General features: G+C 30.7%; 2 protein-coding genes across 5 annotated transcripts; both read left to right on the forward strand.

Annotated features, from left to right (window-relative positions):
- Positions 1 to 4,476: 4,476 nt before the first annotated feature.
- LOC112802467 (uncharacterized) lies at positions 4,477 to 11,236 on the forward strand. 4 transcript variants are annotated; one of them, XM_025845700.3, is made up of 19 exons: positions 4,477 to 4,796; positions 4,951 to 4,988; positions 5,108 to 5,130; positions 7,099 to 7,205; positions 7,297 to 7,348; positions 7,449 to 7,533; positions 7,717 to 7,807; positions 8,008 to 8,046; positions 8,178 to 8,245; positions 8,378 to 8,440; positions 8,559 to 8,614; positions 8,709 to 8,782; positions 8,951 to 9,043; positions 9,134 to 9,235; positions 9,461 to 9,541; positions 9,642 to 9,733; positions 9,843 to 9,858; positions 10,665 to 10,775; positions 10,865 to 11,236. In XM_025845700.3, exons 1-19 carry the CDS (start codon positions 4,671 to 4,673, stop codon positions 10,976 to 10,978), a joined length of 1,431 nt encoding a protein of 476 aa, XP_025701485.1. In that variant the 5' UTR covers positions 4,477 to 4,670; the 3' UTR covers positions 10,979 to 11,236. The 4 variants fall into 4 exon arrangements, with proteins under 4 accessions (XP_025701485.1, XP_025701486.1, XP_072093820.1 ...); XM_025845701.3 differs by having other exon boundaries at positions 9,645 to 9,733; XM_072237719.1 differs by lacking the exon at positions 9,134 to 9,235.
- An 8,617-nt stretch (positions 11,237 to 19,853) lies between these two features.
- On the forward strand, positions 19,854 to 24,876 carry LOC112802468 (serine/threonine-protein kinase 54). The gene is made up of 6 exons (XM_025845702.3): positions 19,854 to 20,820; positions 22,309 to 22,430; positions 23,148 to 23,344; positions 23,435 to 23,609; positions 23,937 to 24,071; positions 24,380 to 24,876. The coding sequence occupies exons 1-6, from the start codon at positions 20,511 to 20,513 to the stop codon at positions 24,584 to 24,586; spliced, it is 1,146 nt and encodes a 381-aa protein (XP_025701487.1). The 5' UTR covers positions 19,854 to 20,510; the 3' UTR covers positions 24,587 to 24,876.
- The last annotated feature ends 937 nt before the right edge of the window (positions 24,877 to 25,813 follow it).

Here is a 25,813-nt window from a genome sequence, read left to right on the forward strand (position 1 = left end):
TCAAACATAAAATTACTTTTACTTTTCCATAAGATCTTTTAAAAAAAATAACTCGAAAAAAGATCTTTTCTTAGAAGCTCACCTAAACAAACTCAACGTCAATCTGAGAGACTACTTTGAGATTTTATTCTTATATTGGAATTGTGTTATCATTCCTGATTTCTGTATACGAAATAAATCTAAATCCAGAAGCATGACGTACCATATGAGTCATATTTAGAGAAAAAATATAAAGAATTATTTTTTAATTAAAAAATATTAACTAACTTTAATATTTATTTAGGATTAGAATATATGATTTAGAGTTTAGAATTTAAGATAAATAAACAACTTTAAAAAAAATTGGCAAAAAAATATTAGTTATCTAGTATTATTTATATTCGAACAACTTGGGAATACAATAATAAAAAGCATAGGAAATAAACTTTTATTTAGTCAATATTAGTTACCTTTAGAGTTAATTTTATAATTTAGAATTTAAAGTTAAAGATTTATAATTTAAAATTTGAATTTAGAATAAATGAAATAATTTTAAAAAAGTTAATTGATGTTGGCGAAAAAATATTGTGCTTGCACTTTTTTTTCTCTTATTTGAATGCGCTTTTTTTCTTTTTTACTTCTTTTTCTTCTCCTTCTTCTTACTTACTTACACTCCTGCTTTTCTTTTTTCTTCTTCTCCTCCTTCTTTTTCTCTATCTTACTTTTTTGTTATTGCATCGCTATTACCACCGCCACTTCCTCCTCCTTCTCTTATTTTTCTCATTTGATATCTTCTTTTCTTTCTTTTTTTTTTCTTCATTCTTTGTTATCACGACCATCATCTTCCTCTTAGTTAAATATCACACAATTAATTTAACGATTCATTAAGTTGTAAATGATATGGTTAAAAAATTTCAGTGTAAAAATAAAAAAATTTTCTATGTCATAATTAAAAAATTTTGTTGCTATTTTTCTAAAAAATTCTGCACAATTCAAAATTTTCATTCATCATCATCATCATTATCATCATCATCATCTTCTTCTTTCACATTCTCATAATTATTCTTCTTCTTTATTCATATTCTCATAATTCTTATTTCACCCTCTTAATTATAACGTATGTCATGGTTAAGAAATTTCGATGTCAAAATTAACAAACTCCTTGTTTCACGATTAAAAAGTTTCGGTATTATTTTTTGTTAAATTTTACATAACTCAAAACTCCTTCTCCTCTTATTCTTCAGTTTAATACCACACAATTAATTCAGTGGTAACAAAACACATCGTTTATTTAGAAATGATACAGAAATCTTTTGATAAATGACACAAAAAATCTAAAGAATCACAAGTTCAAAAGCTTAATTCACCCAACTAACAAAATACATTCAAATATGTTTTAGAACAACAAAAAACAAAAATACATCAATTTGTTGTAAATGACATATAAATGACTAAACCTTTTATATATGAATTCAGTACTGCCCAACTAGTTCAATGATAAGAAAAGTGCATCATTTAGTTACAAATAACACGATTAAGAAATTTAGGTGTTAAAATTAAAAAATTTTCTGTATCACGATTAAAAAATTTTAGTATTATTTTTCTGATAAATTATGCAAAATTCGAAACTTTCTTTCCTCATCATCATCATCATCTTGTTTGACATTCTTCTTCTTCTACTTTGATATTCTCATAATTCTTATTTCACCCTCTTAATAAGAACCTACGTCACTGTTAAAAAATTTCGATATCAAAATTGAGAAACTTTCATGTTACAGTTAAAAATTTTCAGTGATATTTTCTAATAAATTATGCATAACTCAAAACTCCACATTTTTATCATCATCATCTTTTTCTTCTTCTTATTTTACATTTTCATAATTTTTGTTTCACCCTCTTAACAAGAATCTATATCACGGTTAAAAAATTTCGATGTCAAAATTAAGAAATTTCTGTGTCATGGTAACAAAATTTTGGTGTTATTTTCTTATAAATTTTGCATAACTCAAAACTCCTCTTCCTCCTCTTTTTCTTCTTCATCATCATTATTTTCTTCTTTTTTCTTGTTTATCTTCTCTTTCTTATTTCACATTTTCATAATTCTTCTTATTTTATACTCATATCAAAAATTAAAGCAAGACAAAAAAATACATAATATTTCAAATCACTGAAAGAAGAGAAAAAAATGCAACAAAGAAGAAAAAAGAATGCGAAAAAAAATATTTACATTAAAGAATGCGGAATACGCGTTAGTGGAGAGTTGGAGCTAGGGTGGCAATGGGGCGTAGGGGTGAACATGGATCGGATATGGCCAAAATTTCGATCCGATCTGCACTAAAATCATCGGATTGGATTGGATCCAATATTTTCAATTTTTAAGCTTGGATCCAACCCGATCTGATTCACACATTTGCAGATCGGATCGGATCAAATATCGGATATATCCGCAAAAATAAAAATATTTTTAAAAGGTTATTTTTATTAAAAAATATCAATAAAATTCATTTTTTCTATTCTTTAAAATATGTTTACTCTTAAAATAATATTAAACATACTTTTCTTAAATAATAAATTAAAATAATACAACATATATAATAATTGTTAGTTGAAATAAAATATAAAAAGAAGATTTACTTATTTATTTCTTTATTTTTGCAGATACGCGAATATGCGGATCGGACATGCAAATATTTACACAAAATCCGCAATCCGATCCTATTAGTGTGAGGATCTGATCCGATCCGATCCGATAACCTTGCGGATAAGATCCATATCCGTAATTTTCGGATCGGATTCGAATAAACACCGCGGATATGCAGATCAGATCCGATCCATGAACACCCCTAATGGGGTAGTTTTTAACCCTATCCAACTCCACCCCACCCTACAATAACCCCCATAGAACCCGCCATGCTCCTACTTGCGAATAGTAAAAAGTTAAACCTTAATCCGTCCATAAGAGTACTCGTCCCGCCGTACCTGCCTCTATAATTATTAAAACCCAATAAAAAAATTAAATTTTAAAATTTATATAACCATCAATACATACATAAATAAATTAAAGTAAAAATTTGAATATGATACAATATTATAATCATTTTATATATTACATATATTATATATTAAAACTGTATATATTTATATATATTATATATATCGGGGGCGGGCATTATCTTGATCCGATTAGGGGTGTTCATGGATCGGATCCGATATGCATATTTGCGGTGTTTATCCGAATCCAATCCGAAAATTGCGGATATGGATCCGATCCGTAGGCTATCAGATCAGATCTGTATACTACTAGAATTGGATTGCGAATTTTGTGTAGGTATCCGCATATCCGATCCGCATACCCGCGTATTCGTAAAAATAAAAAAATAAAAAAGTAAATATTTTCTTATGTTTTATTTTAACTAATAATTATCATATATGTTATATTATTTTAATATATTATTTAAAAAAAAGTACGTTTAATATTATTTTAGGAGTAAACATATTTAAAAGAATAGAAAAAATGAATTTTATTAATATTTTTTAATAAAAATAAGCTTTTAAAATAATTTTTGTGTTTTGCGGATATATCCGATATCCGATCTGCAAATGTGCGGATCGGATCCAAGTTTAAAAATTGCGGATATTGGATCCGATCATTTTAGTGCAGATCGAATTGAAATTTTGGCCATATCTAATCCGATCCGATACACGTTCATCCCTAGATCCGACCTGATCCGACCTGTCCAAGAACTCACTCTGTTAAAAACAGTTTCGATGCAGGGTGGGTAAATTACTCGTCCCGAGCGGGTTGGGTGGGATGGGTACCCAAATTCGAATAGTGTTGTCACTCTTAGGGTCCGTTTGAAAAACTTTAAAAGTAACTTCTTTTAACTTTTGACTTATGAAAAATAGTAGTATTAAGGTCTAGTGCAATTTTCAAAACCAAATTGCAACTTTTTAAGAAGCTATTTAGGAGCTTATTGAGAAGTTAAAAAAAATAACTTCTCTCATAATACTTCTACTTTTCATCACATTTCTATAAAATAAACACTTGTAAAGTTAAAAATCCAAACACAAAATAACTTATTTATAAGTTACTTTTAACAGAATCATTTATTGTTTAAGTTAATTTATCAAAAAGAACTTAATTAAGTTGGTTACCCAAACTAGGCCTTAATTGGAGTGTATTGCTCTCACAGTCTCATTAATAAAATTAATTTTTGTTCGATTTAGACCAACTTAATTAAATTTAATTGTCAAAAAATTTTTTATGTGTAACTAAAGTGTATTATCAAATAAATCTAAGTACTACATAAAGATAGTACTAATGTTACTTCACAGGTCAACCCAATCACCATATTTTCAAAGACAAATCCTTTAGTACTTATAAGTTTAATACTTTAATGTCGAAATTGCGGAAGTTATTAGTAAGTTTTAAATATTTCAAATAATTTATTTTAATATTTTTAAATTAAATATTAATTTTTATATCCTTTTAGTTAATACGAAACCGAAGCGAAGAAACAAAGGAAAGCAAAGCAGCAGCATTCTCTCTCTCTCACACACACTTCATAGTTCATACTATAAAAACCCACTATTCTGTTTCTTTTCGAGCCACACTCTCTCTTTCCCATAGACACGGACACGCGTTTGCTGAGTGAGTGAGCAAGCAAACAAGAAGAAGAAGCAGCAGCAGCATGGGAGCTTGCTGCAACGGCGACGTTTCGTCGTTGCCTCACTCATACGACGCCGTTTCCGCCCGCGATCTCAGGCCCTCCAAGCATGTCCACGACAATCTCCATGGCAACATTTACCTTGACAACGTAATTCAATTTTTTTCCTTCTCCTCTTTTCCATTTTTTCCCCCTTCTTCTTATCATTAAAATTCTTTTGTGATTGAAATTTCGAAAACTAGAAATTCTCCGCCATGTTACAATGCAAAAGGCGTTTATTGTGGTGATTGTTCTGTTTTTGCAGCTCAGTTTGAAGTTCATTGACACTGAGCAGTTTCAGAGGCAAGTTCGGGACTTTGTTTTCTTCGTTCAACTGTGTCACTTCCAGAGTCTTATATTTTTATTTTTTTGTCCCTTCGTTTGTTAATTTTTGTTTATTTTTTATTTGCTTGTATTTGCAGGCTTCGCGAATTGAAACAACTCGGTGAGTTGAATCCCAGTTTATTTAGTTCAATAGATATTATTCAGGAAGTGGTTTAGAAACTAATTTGCAAATTGGAATTGAGATATGCTTGAACGCTTACATGTTCTGAATTTTGTTTTGGAGCATTATGTATTGTTGTTGAATTTTTTTACTTCTATATGCTAAGATAATCTTTGGAATGGATGAGTTTAGAGAGAGGATGAAAAGATTGATTTTATTTTATTTATTTAATGAATAAATGATAAGAATCTTTAACGCAATGGTGAAGACTGTAGATAGCTTAGAATTCTTCATGCCGGTGATTGGCGTGCTGAATTCTCTGCATAGAAGTTATGGAATGTATACAATTGGAAGGGGAAGAGTGTGGACAACGAGGTTAGTTAGATTAGACTGGGCTGGGGATATAAAATTAATTATTAATTAATTATTAACTTGCTTATGCTGTGGCAGTTTGTATCAGTTTATCACTGCATTAAAATGGAATAAATAACAGACTATTAAGTACCAGATAGCAGCTTATATTATATAATGGAATAGATAACAGACTGTTATAACTACTTATTAGGATGTATTATATGTCATTATAAATGGCAGTTATGTGACTCTACTTTTGAATAGAGGATAAGTTTGTTTGGTTCTATTATTTCCTCAGTTGAAGAATTGCATTGAAATGTTGATGTTGCTACTGTACTCTTAGGTTTTAAATGTATTATTCATAACCATTAATACCAATTTTCATTAAAGTTAGTGTCTATAGTGAACTGAAGGTCTTTGAGTTAGTGCATGGTGGCTATTTCTATTTTTCGGAAGCTTTATTAGTACTTGTATAGTCGTATATGTTAGCAAGACCAAACTTGGAAGCAAATGATTTTTGTAAAAGTAGAAGTAGAATGGAGTATATGGAACATAAATTAGTGATAGATGCACAAATTCTAATATGGATGAAAATTGGGAAAATACCATACCACAAGCCAAACAATTTAAGTATCTTGGATCCATTGTCCAGGATAACAGAATTAGAATCGTAGAATTCAAGCTACATGGATGATATGGAGGATGCTGTAGGCATTATTTGTAATAAAAGAAAAAGTATCTTTCAAGATCAAAGGAGAAATTTCTGCCCACTTATAAGACCAAGGATTTTGTGTGGGATTGTATATTAAACAATAATTAAGTGACAATAACCTTAATCTTGCAGGGTTTAGGATGCTAACGTGGATGGGTGGACATACGTTAGACAATATTGTATTAGGAATATTGCATTAGAGAAAAAAACCTAGTTAGTGTCTTTTATGGAAAAGTTGGTAGAAATTTTTGTTGAAGCCATAGTACAGAACGTAACTAAGATGGAGGGTGTTTAGTAGCTAGAGGCAGACAGAGATCTAGATGGTATAAAGGAAATTATTGAAAATTATTAAATACGTATAAATGGTCTCACCCTAAATATGATATATGATAGGGCACAATGGGATAAGTCTTTCTTCTTGTTGTTACTGACTATTAACACTAATTAACATATCTCTATCAATAAGAAAAGGACGGACATTGGTGTCTGTGATTAGATAAGAAAAGGATCTTTAGAAGTATTTAATAGGTCTCTCATGAGAGACTGTCAGCAAAGTGCTTTCTTATATTTTTCCTGTTACCACTAAAAGGAGGACTGTTGGAGTAAGCTAATGTTTGAAACTTCCACCTGGTTTGATATCAGTTTTTCGAATTTTAAGTAATACAGAATTGAAAAGTCAGAGAAGTAGAGAGAGAAAGAGAGAAGAGATTGTTTTTTTTTTTTCTTTCTCCTGACTTGTGTAATATGAAGCTTAAGTCCATAATTGAGTGACTTCTCTGTTTATATACTAGCAGAAGGTAGTTACTGCTGCTAGTTCTCAAAGCCTAGCTGAGACTTTCTAGCTTATTCTATTATTAAGTTTGTATGAACTCTTCAATAGATCAATTTGTTTTGTGTTTCAGGTTTGGCAAATATGGTCTATCCAGGTGCTGTCCATTCTAGATTTGAGCATTCTCTTGGCGTGTATTGGCTTGCTGGTCAATCCATTGAAATGCTTAAAAATTTTCAAGTATAAATTTTATTTTCACTGATTTTTGAGAGTATAAATAGAAATTTTTGAGAGCATACTCATAAAGGCATGTGTATTGTGATCTTTTCAGGGCTTGGAACTTGGTATTAATAGATTTGATATGCAAACAGTTAAACTAGCAGGTATGCAGTGGTTCTTAGGACTGTTTATGATTCTTATCCAATATTTAGTTTTAAGTGATCTCGTAATCTTTTTTTCTTGTTTTTTTGTTTGTTTTTTTAGGACTTCTGCATGATATTGGGCATGGGCCTTTCAGTCACTTATTTGAACGTGAATTTCTTCCCAAAGTTACTAATGGTTCTCAGTGGTACTCTTATTTCTCTCATGTTTATAATTATATGTTCTTGAATACAATAGGCTAATTTAGAGATATGTATTTTATTTGTCTGAAATCCTTAAAAAAGTTATCTGCATTTCATCTGGTTTTTCTTGATTTCAATTCATGATCATCATTATTCACTCAATATGTTCTATATTTTGTATGTTCTAGGTCACATGAACAAATGTCAGTCAATATGGTAGATTATATTGTTAATGAACATCACATTGATGTTGATCCTGAGATGATAAAAAGAGTCAAGGTATGCCAAATGCCAATATTTACAACGGCCATTTTCTTGTTTTATTAGGTGTCTTTGAATTATTATTTCCAAAGCATCATTACGTAAATTAGTATAAAGTTCTCTGTATGAGAACATGGTGCATCACTCATTCACTCCAACAAATAAAAGTTTGGAGTAGGTTTCTGTCTTTTTCCTTGATGGGTTGTTACTATTGACAGGAGATGATACTAGCAAGCTCTGAATTTACTCTTCCCCGAGTAAGATTTTTTATTGTTGTATTTTAAAATATCTATTCTCAATACATATTGACTGATTTGTTTCTTATAATAGGTGTTAATTGTGAATCTTTCTCTTTTTCTTGTTATCTTTCCTGTTTTGGGTTATTTAGAGCTCAACTGAGAAAGGTTTCTTGTATGATATTGTTGCAAATGGTCGAAATGGAATTGATGTTGACAAGTAAGTACACAGAAAAGTTATAATTATTATTGTTATGTGGTATATATACTTTTTTCTATCCTTCCTCTTTAATGCAGTGACTGTGTGTGTAATGGTTTTTCTTTTTTTTTAATATATATTATTGACTTGCAGATTTGATTATATTGCCCGTGATTGTCGAGCTTGTGGTCTGGGTTGCAACTTTGAATTTCAGAGGTTTCATGAATTTATTGAAAACAACTTTCATGTCACTTATTAGATCATTTTCCTATCAAGAAAGTAAACTGAGGTTACATATCATTTCTGGTATCTTAAATTATAATATGACTTTCAGATTATTGGAGACCATGCGGGTTTTGGATGATGAGATTTGCTATCGTGCAAAGGAATGTTAGTGTATATCAAACATTGTTTTAGTGCCTTTGTTCCTAATTTAATTATATTGTTCTAATTGTTCTGGTCTTTTGGTTGTGTAATTTTGTAGATTTGAGCATCCATAAGTTATTTTCCACTCGAGCTGATCTGTACAGAACAGTTTATACTCATCCAAAAGTAAAGGTATGATATTTTAAGAGGAAGCCAGCAGCTATATTTCTTTGTTATGGCAGATATTCTTGCTTTTCTTTGATTTCTCTTGTCCAAGTCTTTAATATCCATAAACATAACCGTATTGGACCGTCTTGGCTTTACTGTTTCTAATCCCGTCTTGATATTTTCACTTTTCAGGCAATAGAACTTATGGTGGTTGATGCACTTGTTCAAGCAAATGATTATTTGGAGATCTCATCTCACATTTTGAATCCTTCTGAGTACTGGAAGGTGAATAAGCCTGTTTTAAAAACATGCATATAAAATCTTTGATCGAGCCATAAAATATAAAATTTATCTGGGAATAAAAACAAAATGCAGCTGGATGACACAATAATTAAAACAATTGAGACAGCACCTAGTCAGGAACTAAAGGAATCTAGAGAGTTGATCCTGCGCATTCGAAGAAGGAATCTGTACCAGGCATGTTTTTACTAGTTAGTTTTCTGTGTTTAAAATTCCATGCAATAATGATCCATTTGACGAGTATCTTCTCACATATGTTTTGCACAAACTATGCTAAGTCTTCTGTGTCTGTATCTAAACTTGCATACAGCCTGAACAGTTAGTGTGGATCATCTATTTCTGTCTATTCAATTATAGCTACGTGTTGTTGAAGATCAGGTGCTTATCTTGTTCTCTTTGTAGTTCTGTAATGAGTATGCTGTACCAAAGGATATGGTGGAAAACTTTAAGAAGGTCACTGCCCAAGATATTGTTTGTTCCCAGGTACCTAATCTGTTTCAAACATTCTCATTGGCATATACTTTTGCTTGTTTCTAAATTTCAATCAGTGGACTAAATTGTTTTCATGTAAATACCATGACAGAAGAGTGGCGGAGGTACACTCAGAGAGGAGGACGTCGCTGTTTCTAATGTAAAAATTGATTTAACTCGTGGGAAACATAATCCTCTTGAAAGGTATTCAATGATCAGCAACAACACTTGTTGAAATACAGTTTTTTGTTTAACTTCCTTTTAGCATCAACTAATCTTCGTCTCTACCTTTTGTTGTGTGTTTCTCTTGCAGCATTAACTTCTTCAAGGTACAGCAATGAACCTTATTTTATTTTACCGACACATTTCATCAATAAGCTTAATATATTTTATTTGGGTTTGGTGGTGCCAAGATCTTTGGACTTGTAAACCCCTTGCCTGAAGGCTATTTGACATTTATAATTTATATTTTCTTTTAGTTTTCTTGCTAGCTAATTAGGTCTACTTTGTATGTATTACTAAATCTGTTGGGATATACACCAATTTAGTTATCCAGCTTCTACTTTGCTCTTGGATGCATTTCTTTTAAATAAATAATTGAAAAAGTAACGTCTGCACAAGTGTCCACATACAAATGTTGCTGTGAGAGCTCAAAAATGTATTTAGTTGCATAATCAGCTTATACTGAATAAGAAGGCTGGACGGACACTTTCATTGTTCAAAGTTGTTTAGCACACTCCTCCCTGAAAGCATACAACTATATGATTTAAAGTCTTTGATTGAGCAAGTTAAGTTGCATATCAAAGCAGTAGGATGGTAGGTGGTGTTTCAGGATTCTTCACATTAATATATTCTTGTACATAGTTTCATGAATGTTTTGTGGGAAAACTTTTTAAGCTTCTGCCATTACAGAATTTATTAAATAGTTTGGCAATATACTGGATTTCGGCAAACTCTGTTTTTATTATCATTAAATTCTTTTTTTTTTTTTTAAGTTTTTGGAGATGAGCAATAGTGTTGTTTAATTGAAAGTTTGAAATTACACTTTCAAGTATGGAAAACCTGAAGGTGTATTTTGTCTTTTGCCACATGCTATATTACATTTAGTCATTAACTTGTTAAGTAATCCATTCAGGATTATGATAGTGATGAGAAATTTACAATTTCCAATGACCGCGTAAGCCACCTGCTGCCAACAACTTATCAAGATATGATAGTTCGGGTGTATGCCAAAAAGCCAGAATTGGTCAGTGGAATCAAATCCATTTATACTCTGATCTTCTTTACCTGTTCAAATCGGCTGTCACTTATGTTCTGCTTTGTGCAATCCTGTAGGTGGAAGCTATTTCAGATGCTTTTGAAAACTTTCAGTTAAAAACATATGGGATCAAAGCACAAGTACACTCAACACCAGAGAAGAAGAAATGTCGATACACTGCATGTATATGAGGTCTATCCACTTTTTTGGCCTTTCATTTTCCCCCTTTATTTTTGTGAGTAAACTGCTGCTTCTCTTCCTTATTTAAGTTTACAAGTACTTACATTTTTCCACAATCAAAATATAGCTGAGTCAATAGGGTCACTGTATTGTTTGAAAGATGATTTTTAATGTTATTTTCATACAAGAAACGTGTGCTACACTCTGGAGACTCTAATTGAGTTTACAAATTAAAGTGTTAATTAATGTATAGCAGGAAATTTCTTCAATGGTTTTTAGTGTATTACAATTTTCTTTAGCTGTGAATGTCAGTGGGAGCAATCTTTTCTTGTGTTTGTTAGTTGGCAGTTGCAACTTGCAAATGTTACCAACCTTTGTTCCTGAAAACGGCTCCAATTTTAATGAGTGAGAATGACCAAAAAATATCTGATGACCAATGCAGATATGCATCACTACCAGCTTAGGTGCTAAGACTAATTTACAATTATGTCTAGTTGACAAACTTTCGTGTGATGCTATTACTAGGGTTTAAATGTCAGATTTATTTCCTTAGCCCAATCACGTCATTTCAATTCACAAAACAAAATTATGAATTTGATTCTAATGCACTTAATAGGTCAGTTTTTTTGTTTCATTCATTTAGTTTTATACATAGAGTAAATTATACTAATCGCTAACACCTCTTTATTTGTATTTAATAAAATTTGAACACTAATTGTTCCTATAAACATGACATGATCCCTCATCTTCTTGGGAGGTTAGTGTATGCAAGACAAAAGAAAGGGCACTGTATAGAATATAACCTATTATAGGATAGAATTTTGCATAATTCATCCTATATTTTATATTAGCAAAAGTGTTTCACCTTTATCTCTATGAGTGCATTGACAGTTTAAAACATTTTACACAGTTGTCTAATCAAATTCATTTTTTTGAGTGACCATTCACTCAATGTAAAAGGTAGTTATTTTTGTTGATGTGACGTTATATAATTGGATGCATGTGTAAACTGTTCTACATTGACAGTGCACTAAAATTAGATTCTTATCTCTACTATCTCATATAGTATAGCATAATATAATATTACATGACATTACAAAAAAAATTTACATTGTATTGCATTGCATTGTTGACTTGTTAAGGCAGATAATCCAATTGCATGTGCGTCCTGTGACCGTGAAAATTGTGGTGCTGAAGCTAGACCACAATGCATATCTTACCATATTTGATGTCTGCATACATCACATATGATCTTATGTGAATTTTTTTGTTTTAATTATATGAAGGTTACTTTTTCCTCCATCACTCTTCTGGAGGCGCCATTGTGTGTTTTGTTGTGAAGGGTTCTTTGCTAGTGTTTGTATTTTTTGATATCACGGGTGTTAAGTGTGAATAAAAATCTCTAGTGTTTTTCCTTCTATTCAGTTGAAACTTGGCATCGTGATTCATGAGTATGTCGAGGCATCTTTTTGTGGCACATTAAGTCATAAAGTAGGATTTCACGGGCAAGCATGATCATACCAACCTAGAAATAATAAGCGTTGCCTCTATTTTATCTTAATTTACTTGCACTATTAATGTCTAAATCTTATGATTTACCCACAAACCTTTTTTGGTCGACCTTTAAACAAGAGATCGATAAAGACATGAGGCATGCATGATAGATGAACAAATGCAGAACCTGTTTTTCTAAAATATCTTGTTAAAATTTGAAACTCAGGTTTTCTATTTAACAGGATTGTTGACTTCATATGCAAGTTATTAATTTAAGATTGCTTAAATCTTAACCAACTTGTGCATAACTGCATACCACTTATTTTTCATAATGTTATTATGCATATGTATTTTTTTATACTGTATGTTTGCATAAATTTATTAAAAAAAAAGTGACAATATCCATTTCCCAAATTTATTATCGATAATTCATTTGGTGATGTATGAAGTGAATATTAGATTTGAGATTTTCTTTGCTAAAGAATGCTAAATTTGTTAGAAAAATGTGCATTACATATTATATCTCTATTCTTAGGCAATTTACACCTTTAAAATAATCAGAGCTTAAATTTACACAAATACAACATATTCAAATAGTTTATAATTTGGTTCTAACTCTAATCTATGTAAATCGCTATAAGCTAGAGAGTTATTACAATTTTCGTGTAAACTGCTATATTCTACCGCGGATTACGTGTGAGCGCTAGTAAGCAGCTGCAACCTAAGGAGGATTAAGCACGAGAATTGAAGTGCAGAAACGTTACAGAAATCATTACGTAATCTGCTGCAGCTTGTAGTGAATTATGTATTGAATATTTTTTGGATAAATTAAATTTTTTAAGTTAAATAACTTTATAATTTTATATTAAATTTTTATAGTAAAAAGTTTAAAATTTAATTTTTGTTATCTAAATAAATTTAAGATAAATATAAAAATTTCTATGAATTCTTATCCGTGGCAGCATTTCTGGTTTATCCGTGCTCACTTGTAATCCGCAATAGGATATGACGGTTTATACGAAAATTTTAAAAATTCTGTAGCTTATAGTGGTTTATATAAATTAGAGTTAGAACTGAAATGTGTTTGTAATAATTGTGTAAATTGCCTTTTATTCTTTTTCTTTATTATAAAAAGGATAATATTTACTTTTCGTTGAAAAACATTCTTCATCGTAGCATCCCCCGTTAGATTTATATAGTAAGAACTTCGAAACTAATAAAAGTTGGACTGAATACCCTATCCGGCCTCTGACAATTATCTCGAAAGGATAACGAGGTCTCCAAGAAAAAAAACACCCAATTCGGCCCTTGATAATTTTTTTTGGGACTGATTAGCCTCTGTGCCAAAAAAAATAACATTGATTTTTTTTTTGGCACAGGACTTCATTGTCCTTTCGAGGTAATTGTCAGGGGTCGAGTTAGGTTTTTTTTTTTGTCAAGAGTCGGATTGGGTTTTTTTTGTCAAAGACCTCGTTGTCTTTCGAGATAATTGTCAGGGGCTGATTTGAATTTTTCTCATCAAATTGTATGTAATGTTAAGTCATGCTCTCAAAAAAGTTAAAATTTTAGGTTTTTATACTGTGAAGTAATTATCATAATCAAATAGCAATCATAAAAGTAATTCTAATAATCAAATACCTAAAATTTTGTTGGCAAGCATTACACGAATTACTACTTTCTCTTGGAAATAAATATCATTTTTCCATTTAGAAATATTGAAAAATTAATGTTGGTTTCTTAAGGGCATTTGTTCTCCCTATTAGTAAAGAAAACAGCTAATCTTTTATGCATTAATGAATTTTATCACTCAATTAGTGTTATATTCAAAAGTAAAATTCAAATTCTCTTTCCTAATGTGCTTTTGTTAAAGAAGGTGGTTTTATAACTAAAAGAAATAAGCCATTATTAATTTTTTTTTATACATGTTGAATCATTTTTTTTAACAAATAATCATCTATTCAAATTGTTAAATTTATTACTATACAACTCTTTTCAGCTACCTTTATTTTTCAACCATTGATTCTTCTGTTACGTTTTAATAAATGCCGATTTATCGTGAGATTTGAAATGTATATACTATTGAGTGCAATTTATGTAAACTATCGTTGAAGCATAATCCAGTACAGGCTTTATTCAAGTTCCTGATACCTTTTACTCACCCATGATTCCAGTGTGTAAGACACCGACTTAAGTGATCATTTTAAAATTGAAAGCATCTTAAGGGGAAAGGGGAGATCAATTTTTAAAGTAATCATTGGTTATGGTCCATCCACATAAGCATTTCAGCTTTCAATCAATCATGATGATGATGATGATGATGATGATCTAATGTTCTGTAACCAACTCTTCTATCAATGCCATAAAAGTTAGTTTGATTCTTGCAATTGCAACAACCTATTTCTTTTGAGACCTTGAACTTTATCGTATGTGATTTCACAAGAATAACCTTCCTCTTATTACTAGTATATGATTTTCTATTTCTTAAGCTAACATAGAATAACACATTTAGTGGCTACAAAGTACTTAAGATGCAACCTTCCCCAGATAATTTTTTTTTTAATCTTGTCATTGAAATTCTATTCACCCAAAATAAGTTTTTTTTTTTTTTTAATCAAAGATCAGGTGCCATGTTTCTCTTAAATTAAGCCAGTGCTAGAGAGACATTTGGCATGTGAAGCCAATGCAGCATGATGAATAAAACACACTGAAGAAACTAAAACTCAAATGTACAATAGGAGAAAATGAAATTATGAATAAACAATAATAAGTAAAAAAAAAAAAAAATACGAATCTGCATATGTCACCTGAATGGAATCATTATTGTCTGAGAACTGAGGACATTTATATTAGCAAGTGGACTTTTATTGAAAAATCAATATTAGCAAGTGTACAAGTATGTTACTATTTTGTTTTGTTTTCTACAGATGAATATCATTGATATTCTATTGTTTATTTTATCTATGGTCAGAAACTTGAATGTCTCAGTCAGCAATTGCCCATAGTTTAATGGTGTGATGCCCCATACATATTCCTGAAAGTAATTATCTCATTTCAAAAATAGCTCGTCAATGATTTCAAACAGTGCAATATATACCGAGAAATATCTTAATATGTATTTTTGTAAATGTGTTTCTTTAAAAAAAAAAAATCTAATAATAGTAGCGCAACGAGTTTTATTGTGAGGGTTTCCTCATTTGTTAAGAATATAAAAATAAAATGTTTTTTTAATATAAGATTTTAGAATAAGTGGAAACTCACGTCCAGTCGACTTCACGTGAAGTTGATACTTGAGAGCAGTTAGATGATTTGACTGATTTGACTAAATTTTCATCCAACGGTTCTCAGATATCAACTTCATGTGAAGTTGACTTCACCTGAGTTTTCACCTTTAGAATATATAGAGATGGCAAAACTTCTCGAGACGCGGGGATTCGACTGTGAAAACTTTTTTTCGCGGAAATGGAAACGGGAGATACAATTCTCCCGAGGCAGACGTGGAGACCCGAGTGGGGATCCCTGCCCCGTCCCCATTAATCTCCGAAATTCATAAATTTATTGAATTTTTCTTAATAGTTGAATTATCCTAATCCTCATTTGCATAACCCTTTTTAAATTCATAGATCTCTAACGTTGTCTATACTCTATCCAACCTCTCTGCAGTCACCCTTTTTAAATCCACTCTCTCTTTTCGCCGTATTGTCACACCTCACCGTGCCATCATCCTCACTGCATCGTGTTCTCTATTTGCGGTGTTCTTTTTCGTAACTCTGTCGTCGTGTCCATTTTCCTCTCTATTCCCGTGTCTCCCACCTCGTCCATTGCTTTGTCCTCTAACTCGCCATTGCGTCTCCCGCTGCGTCATTTCGAAAGAAGTCACCATCTTGTCGTTTAGACTTTTTGTATAAAATCTTGCTGTTTTTGTATAGGATGGATACTTGCAACTCTCTTTATATAAAAATTAATAATCAATTATAACTATCAGATAGATGAGAAATAGAATCTCCGCAAAAAATGAGGCTCTATAAAAAATGAAAATGAAAAGCAATATTCCTTCACGGCGAAAAATAGGGATGGAGACAAGGAACAAATTTGGGAACGGAGATAGGGAGCAGGGAGACCTCCTGTCCATTAACATCCCTAAGAATATATAAGGATTTTAATACACTAAAATTATTTTTTACATAAAATTTATATTTATATTCTTAATAAGTACCTTGGTAAAATCCTTTTTATTCTTCCTTTAAAAACGTACCAGTTTCATAACTACCATTTCTCACCAAGTGATACAAATGAGTGGCTGACACTAACTTGTGATTTATTCTTTACTTCTTTAACCTTTAAGTAGGCTTTTTTAAATGCATTATTATGTTATAATTTTTTGGTATTATTGCAATTAAGACAATATTTCGATATATATTCTAATTCCATTTAATTGGCCCAAACAAAACCGACGGTCATAACAAGATAAATATGGGAGTGACACCAACAGTAGCAATGGTATTTGTATAAAATTTAATTTTGTCAAATAAATAAAGTGATTACTTTAACCCAGATATCTTTATATAAAAAATAATATTATGAACGGTTAAATAATTTAATATATTTTATTAAATCATATAATAATTCATAATATTACCTAAATAAATATGTTAAACTATTTAATGGTTTATAATATTATTTTTTATAAAAATATTATCATAAAAATAACCACTTAAATAATATTATTTCCAATCACGTATTATATTATACTTACTATAAAAAGAAGTGGGGTATTTATATTTTAGTAACTACTTGTAAAATTTATTGTAAATAGTGTAAAATTTAAAAGTATTAATTTTTTTAACTAACAAGTTATCTATGAAAATAACTTCTCATTGTTCGTATCTTCATATTCAATTCTCCAACCTTCATGGCCATGTCCACATTCTTTATTATGGAATTGAATCCAATATTCAATTAGATTTATTACGCATTTTTCCCGTTCTTTTGGAATTAATGTGTACTTTTTTGGGGGTTGTTTTGTTTTTTTGGTTAATTTGTGTCTTTTATGAGATGTTTGTGTCCTTTATGGGATGTTTTTTTTTTTACCTTATTAGATTAACACTAATTGGACCTTTTGTGTAATGTTTTGTACTCTTTTACCCTAATTTGTGTCCTTTCTGAGATGATTTTGTAGGTGATTGCAAGCTGTATTCACTCTACAAACACGAAGAACAAGAAAAAGAAAAGGTAAAAAACAAGATGAAAAGATTTAAAGTTTTATAAATATTAATTTTCTATAAATTTATTTTTTTTTCTCTGTGAGATTTAAGATTTTGATATTGGTTATATTTCAATTTTATTGGAGAATTTTAATCTCTTATATTGCTGGTCTTAACGTCTTCTTATTTTAATAAATACATCTTATCTTTAATTAAAAATTATTATTTTTATATTTATTGCGTTAAATAAAAAAAAAACAATTTTCATGGATGTTGGTCTGCTAGTTATATTAAAGAGAAAATTAAAAAATAAAAAAAATTATTTATATAACAAATTTTAACATTTTATTTACAAATATTTTACCCAAACAAAGTCCTTGCTATTAGTGACGGAGCTTGAAATGAAATTTTGGGGGGCCATTAAGATAAGTTCGTCTATCCTCATCTCTCTGATTTGGGTGATATTGCCAAATTTGAAGCCGTTTTTTCAGAGTATTGTTCCAAAGAATTAAGGTCAAACTCATGAGATGCAACTCTTTAAACTTTTGAAGGTTGTATCTTACTTTCTTCGTGATTCATTAAAGTAGAAAAACTATCTACACGTGTTGATATTGTAAAAGTTATATGTTTTCCTTCTTGAATATTAGCATTCCTCTTAAAAAATGCATCATCAACTCTTTTGATTTTTTATGATTATTTTATATAAAAATTTGAATATATATCCGGTAAAATATGTAAAAAAGAAATTAGAATGACAAATATTAAAATTTATAATATTTATTGATTTTTTTTATCAATTTATACAAATACAATAATATCAATACTTATTGAATATTCTAATATTTTTTATCATATAAAAAAATTAAATTAAATAAACAGTAAAATATAAAATAATATTAAATTATATAAATAAAAAATATCTAATTTTTTATATTTGAACTCAAAGGTAGAGGGAGTGTTACTTATTGAATAGAGAGCTGCGAAATTGAATACACTCAATTTAGTCCAAATTCGATATGTTTTAAATGTTTAAAACTAAAAGTATTACTAATTTTTTTAATAAAAATTTGGGGGGCCGTGGCCACCCCTTATCTGAACTAAACTCCGCCACTGCTTGCTTTGTCCACGTCAGCATAGAATATGGTCAAAGAGAGCGTTAAACCAAAATGAATTTGATTCTGTGAAGTGTTGGAACACTGTGAGGGGCAGTTTGTCCAAGTCACTAATCATATACTCATATGATTACAATTTATGTATTTATTTATTTGTTTGTTTGTTTTTGAGCCTTTAACTGTTTGCATGATCACCCATTGATGAAGCCAAAGCTTCTTTGAAAGAGATGGTATTGTGCAAAAAAGGTACAATGACCGTGAATCCCATAAATGTCACTTTTAATTAAAAAATGGAAACAAAAAAGAAAATAGGAATAGAACCACAAAACAATACCCTAAAAAGGGAAGAGCCACATACACAGAAAAGAGAGATGTTTGGTTTCAATAAATTAAAAACAAGAGATAGCAAGTGGAGGCGAGATAGGTGGAAAAAACCCAGCATATTTTTAAAGTAAATTTAATTTTTTAAAGAATTTTTTTAGTAGGTGATAGATAATTTAATTTTTTGTAAATTTTAATGACTAAATTAATTTATAAATTTTATTTTATTAAAAAATTAATATTTACATTAGATTTTTCTATCTAGTAAATTTAACCGAAATAATTCCTATTGCTATTTATAAGAACAAAAATGCTAAATAAATACCAAAAATAAATCACTATTATATATATTATTTAAATATTTTTATTGTATATTTTATATTAACATATAGTTTATATAAATAAGTAATTTAATAAATAATTTTTATATACTACTAACACCTTATAATAAATTTTAAAATTAAAAAAAATAAAAATATTAAAATTTATTATTTTTAATTGATAACTTAATTATTTTAATTTAATAATCTAACAATATATTTTACATCATATTTTTTGCTAATTTTTTTTGTTATGGAAGTAGAAGTGGTGATATATTTTAGCATTGTAATTTTTTGTGTTTTTTAAAATTGTGAAAAGTACACAAATTGGCGGATCCAAATTCTGTACTTCAAATTTTTTAATTTTTTTAACACAAATCGGACGGTCTGATTTGTATACCTTTAAAAATCAAACGATTCGATTTTTGTACCTCTAGAAATCGAACGGTCCGATTTTTATACCTCTAATAAATCGGACGGTTCAATTTCTGCTTCTCTAATTAAACGATTTCACATTTAAGTATAACACCCCAACAATTCATATTTTAAAAAAAACACCCCTATCACTCCAATATTAAAAATAAAAATTTTCATATTTTTAAACAATTCACAATATATATTAATAATTAATTAATCACTAGAAATAATAAATTCTCACTGTGGTATAATATTTTTCTAAATTCTTATATATATGTAAAAGAAGAGAGAAAGAGAGAGCAAAGTGGGTCAGAAAACACACGTCGTGTTCAGGCAAAATCCATGTGCCCACATGGATGATTGAGAGAGAGAGAGAGAGAGACTGTGGTACATGTCTTTGTACACAACACACAGCCCCCATTATTTATATTTATGACCTCAACATCAGCACAACAACAAAGAAGCCAAAGAAAGAGAAGCAGCAGTGGCAGCAAGCACCATTACAACACAACATTCACAAACACACATATATAGACCCAACAAGGAAACACTGCTCAAAAACTTAACTTGATGCCAAAGTTTGTAACTTTTCATTTTTCCTAAGCAACTTTACCATTAAAAACGGTAACGGGTGTGTTGTGATTCTTGCTTTTGTGAGCACTAGTGATAGAGAGAGAGATGAAGAAGAATGAGAGTGGTGGTTATGTAAGAGCGGATCAGATAGATCTGAAGAGCTTGGATGAGCAACTACAAAGGCACCTGAGCAGAGCATGGACGATGGAAAAGAACAAAGAGAAGCAGCAGCAAGAAGATGATGCTGCCATGGCTGCTGCTGCTGCTGCTGCTGCTGCTGAAGGAGCAAGGTCATCATCAAGAACAAGGCAAGAATGGGAGATTGACCCTTCCAAGCTCCTAATCAAGTCTGTCATTGCTCGTGGAACTTTTGGCACTGTTCATCGTGGTGTTTATGATGGCCAAGATGTTGCAGGTAAAAGAAAAAAAGGAAAGCAGTGTCTTTCTTAGGCCGTGTTTGGCAAGTGTCTCAAGAGTCATGACAGTAAATGCAAAAACAATGGTATAATATAGGCAGAAAAAGTTTGTGTTTTTGTTTATATCTTCATTGTCTGCAGTTTTTATATGAACAGAAAATCAGGCTAATTTTCTGAAGAGAGAGATTTTGCTGATTTTTTTTTTTATATCGGTATCCTCTTTAAAAAACAGTTTCGTGTTTCTCATTATTGCTGTTTTTCTGTTCTAAGATAACTGCACAGGAGAATCTGAAGTTGTAATGTTTGTTCTCATAGTTAACTGTTTCAAGGTAGAATCATGCACAGCTTAGTTCATTACCCTTTTCTGTGTGTTTGTTTTTTTTGGGAGTGGCAATTTCGGTATTTGACTTGGAGAAACCTGATGTTTTTTTCAGCTGACAATGTTGCATGTGTTGTTCTAATGTCATCAACCTTCCCTCTTTCCCTTTTAATGAAAATGTTTTAGTAGGTTGATGAGTTGCTAAGCTCTTCTTTCATGTAAAATGCCAAGACTCCTTACACATGTTTTAAAAACAAAAAGAAAAAAAAGAAAAAGAAAAAGGGGAAATGTACTAATACCTTTCATCAAATTTTATGCAGTTTCTAGCTCTAAAGTTTATATGAAGTTTTGTTGAACATGATGTTTCAGTTCAAAGTGTGACACCTATGTTACTTAGCCAACAGATCCATTGATTTTAAGCTTTTCTGGTTCCTCAAACTTTTTTCTTTTTACTTATTATTTCATCAGTTTGTAACTTAATAGAAGTGTTGGACATGAGTCCATATTTCATTTCTATTTTTTATTTCCCTGAGTTCGTTTTTTAACGAGCAATGGAACTTTGTAGATCTAGATTTACTGAATCCGTGATTCACAAGATTGTGTATCTTTTACTTCTTTTTTTATTATTATTTTTGTTATCTAGAATTCACAAGATCCAGTTGACTTGGTAGTTATGTGCATGAACTTTAATATTCTTCTTATCTTTTTTAAAACTTTCATGTGTTCTTTCTTGTTTGTTTCTGATATGCACCTAATTTTACTACTTTGAGTCAATGTAAGGCTGAGAACAAAAGTAATAATAATAATAACAATAATAATAATAATAATAACTGAAACTTGTGGATGGTAATGGCCGGTTATTATGCTGCCACATAATAAATTTCTCTGATTAGAATAATAAAAATAATACATTTTTTTCTCCTTGGAGTTAGCTACAAGTACTCTTCAAGTTAAAGTCATCATTAATGTTAGTGCCCTTGTTTTAGTTTTTCAAATGTTATATTTTAATATGGTGAAGATTTTATCCTTAATGATTCATGTGTGCTGAACTCAACCGTGTAACTTTCATCTGAATTTGAATAAAAGAAAAATTCAAAGTAGTGAAGACAGTTCTCCAACTGATGTAATAACGAGCAATTTATCCATAATTTTCATTTTGTTTTGTCAGTTAAGCTTCTTGATTGGGGGGAAGAGGGCCATCGTTCCGAAGCGGAAATAGCTTCTCTGAGGGCAGCTTTTACACAAGAAGTTGCTGTTTGGCATAAGCTTGACCATCCTAATGTGACCAAGGTAATGTTTAGGTCCTCAATCCTCGGTATGTTCTTTTATGTTAACCGATTCCCGGTTGCTTCCCATTGTAGGTTTCTAAAACCATGCCATTTTCTACTCTGAATCAAATGAGATAAGAGAGATCAAACAAAGAAACATAACTAAATGGGAAAGATGCATAATGGCATAAGAATTGGATGTTCTAGGAGACGAATATCATCTTAAACTCGGACTATTTGCTCTCGCCATGAATGCATGTGATATCAAAACGATTTTGGTTCACATTTTTATTTAATGAGTTTCATTAATGCTTATTTTCCTTTCTGTTGCTTTTTCTATTATTTTGGGGGTTGGGAGTGGGATTGGCCGGTAGTTGGGTGGGTGAGGGCAACATTATGATCCAAACTGTGGAAAAATATACAGGGCTAAAGAGTGATCCAATCTAGGGTACATTAAGTTTTTGCCATAGTTAGAGATACAGAATAAAATTTTCTGTACTTGTATATTCTTCTTCATGGACATTGTTGTTAGTGTAATTACTCATGCATTTGATCCCTTAATTGCTTACATCATTTGATTACATCCTACTTAGCATTGTATTGTATTATGGAAGTTAATTGTGTAAAGTGCTTAAGGCCAGAGGAAATTGCTGTCATTGGTTTTTCCTTCTAGAATAGATTTCAAATAAAAAGCATGGGATTTCTCTTACTTATTCCTCATGTCACATCCATTTTGCAGTTCATTGGGGCGACAATGGGAACATCGGATCTACAGATACAAACAGAGAATGGTCACATAGGCATGCCGAGCAACCTCTGTTGTGTTGTGGTTGAGTATTGTCCCGGAGGTGCGCTGAAGTCTTATCTCATTAAAAATCGGCGAAGGAAGTTGGCTTTTAAAGTGGTTGTCCAACTGGCACTTGACCTTGCAAGAGGGTTTAATCCCTATGCCTAATCTTTGTTATAATATTAGGCTGTTTTATAAACTTTCTGAGTCTGACAACTTTTTTTCATTTTACCTTTAAGGTTGAGTTATCTCCACATGAAGAAGATTGTTCACCGAGATGTTAAAACGGAAAATATGCTTCTGGACAAGACGCGAACCTTGAAGATAGCTGATTTTGGTGTAGCTCGCATCGAGGCTTCCAATCCTCATGACATGACTGGTGAAACCGGAACTCTTGGTTATATGGCTCCCGAGGTATATACTTAAAAACTTTTCCCAAGTGTGTTAAAGGTGCATTTGAAGTATCTGATAGTTGAAAATTGTTAGATGATTTGATATGTTACTAAATTGTCATCTAACATTTCTCAACTATGAACTTCACATTAAAACAACTATATGTGATTCTAACTTTGAAGCTACCAAGAATTATATCATTAAAAAATGTGTATATTCAACTTGGAGTTTAGATACATGATCCTCAGCAAATATATCCTGCTATATTTCTAGAATCAATTAACATGTAATGTATCATAATTGGTTCATGTTGAGCTTAAACATATCTGAGGAAACTCTATTGTGCAGGTTCTAAATGGTAATCCATACAATAGAAAGTGCGACGTGTACAGTTTCGGTATATGCTTATGGGAGATCTACTGCTGTGACATGCCATATCCTGACCTTAGTTTCTCGGAAGTAACATCGGCCGTCGTACGACAGGTATATCGAGCATACTAAGTGTGAGCTTTTTTACCAATGTGCCACTTTTTCCGAAACTTATTACTAAAATGTCATTCTCTTGAAACTAATTACTCAGATGTGACTTTCTATATTTACTATAAACAACCATAAAATGAAATATCAAATCAGTTATCACTGTGGTAAAAGGGTAATAATTAGTTAAAAAAAAATGACATTTTGATAACAAATTTTGAAAAATGTGACACATTGGTAAAAATTCAGCTAAGTGTCTCTACCCTTTTGTTCCCAATTGACCATGCGTAGTGGTGGACTATATAAAACTGCAGAACCTGAGGCCGGAGATTCCGCGTTGTTGTCCAAGCTCTCTGGCAAATGTGATGAAGAGATGCTGGGATGCCAATCCTGATAAGCGGCCGGAGATGGACGAAGTGGTGTCGATGCTGGAAGCTATCGACACCTCGAAAGGTGGAGGTATGATCCCTCTTGATCAACCTCAGGGTTGTTTATGTTTCCGGAGGTATCGAGGACCTTGAACGAGATTTTTCATACTATCAAGGAATCTAATCGATTGCAAGAAAGGGAAGCTATACAAAATCAGTTTGTAATTTGATTTTCATTCAAAGGATAGGAGAAGAAGAAGAAGAAGAGTGTGAAAGGCATAGGTAAATGAAGAAGAGCTCTAATATATACTTTTTGTAAAGCTAATTTGTGCTCTCCTCATTGCATCCATTTTTATGATATAATTTCTATGTAAGTTCCTCTCATACACTCTTGGAAGTAGTAGCACTCCAACACCAATATCAAGGATGGTTGGTTCAGTTCATGATTTTTCTTTTGCTTGCAAACTGATTTTCGTTTACTTTTCTTATGTTTTTCTCATGAAGACATGTGATAATGCTAATTAAATTAGTATTAAATAATAGAAAACAGAACAGTTTATACATAGCCAAATGCTTAAAGGGAATATTTACAATTACTTTTATAAAGGTATTGTTAGCAAGATAAGCAAGAAAAGATTTTTTTAAAAGAATTTATAAAAAAATAAAAATAATTTTATATTTAGATATTTTATGTCAAAAAATATTTTTATTTATTAATTATGTTTGGTTATAATTACATAAAAATATTTTATTTATTTATTACGTAAAAACTAAATTGTAATTTTTTAAAAAATATATTTTTTAGTGTTTTTATTTTTATTATTAAAAATTTATTAAATACGGTAAAAAATAATTTTTATTAATTTTTTTTTTATCATGGCACTCAAATAAATATAATAACATAATAATACAAAGGAAAATTTTCTAGTATGAATCACATGAAGCATCCTTACATATGAATTCGTTGTGGCAGTTAGCATGTTGCGACGCCTAGCTTTCTTCCTCTGTGGTACATGGAGAACTACGCACCTAAAAGACTGGCAGCGCTGGTTGTAGCAAATGATTAGTAGAGTGTGCCGACGGTATACATTAGAAATATCTGTGTGTGTGAATTGTGATTGTGGTATTTTGAAAAGTAGGCTGAAATTGTTTGGGTTTCTTTAGGGTTTATGGGTTTTTTGGTTTTTTAAGATAATATGAGAAAAAGAAATTGGAGTTGAAGGAAAAAAAAGCGATATGAGAATCTTTATTTTTTATTCTAAATAAATGTATATTATAATTAATCATATAAAGTTGAATGGTTTTTTATTCTGATTCTTGAGTGTGAGTGGTCTTTTTCAGGATGTTAAAGAACATTTAATGATATAATTAAGTTTTAAG

The sequence above is a fragment of the Arachis hypogaea genome, chromosome 5 (genome assembly GCF_003086295.3).
Source record: "Arachis hypogaea cultivar Tifrunner chromosome 5, arahy.Tifrunner.gnm2.J5K5, whole genome shotgun sequence".
NCBI classification, from domain to species: Eukaryota; Viridiplantae; Streptophyta; class Magnoliopsida; order Fabales; family Fabaceae; genus Arachis; species Arachis hypogaea.

What these genes read in the sequence shown, in the direction of transcription:
- LOC112802467 (XM_025845700.3), top strand. Translation starts at nt 4,671, where the DNA reads ATGGGAGCTTGCTGCAACGGCGACGTTTCGTCGTTGCCTCACTCATAC. An exon ending in GCAACATTTACCTTGACAAC is followed by an intron (nt 4,797 to 4,950) that starts GTAATTCAATTT and finishes CTGTTTTTGCAG; the next exon opens with CTCAGTTTGAAGTTCATTGA. An exon ending in ATACTCATCCAAAAGTAAAG is followed by an intron (nt 8,783 to 8,950) that starts GTATGATATTTT and finishes TTCACTTTTCAG; the next exon opens with GCAATAGAACTTATGGTGGT.
- LOC112802468 (XM_025845702.3), top strand. Translation starts at nt 20,511, where the DNA reads ATGAAGAAGAATGAGAGTGGTGGTTATGTAAGAGCGGATCAGATAGAT. An exon ending in GCACTTGACCTTGCAAGAGG is followed by an intron (nt 23,345 to 23,434) that starts GTTTAATCCCTA and finishes TTTACCTTTAAG; the next exon opens with GTTGAGTTATCTCCACATGA. An exon ending in CATCGGCCGTCGTACGACAG is followed by an intron (nt 24,072 to 24,379) that starts GTATATCGAGCA and finishes ATAAAACTGCAG; the next exon opens with AACCTGAGGCCGGAGATTCC.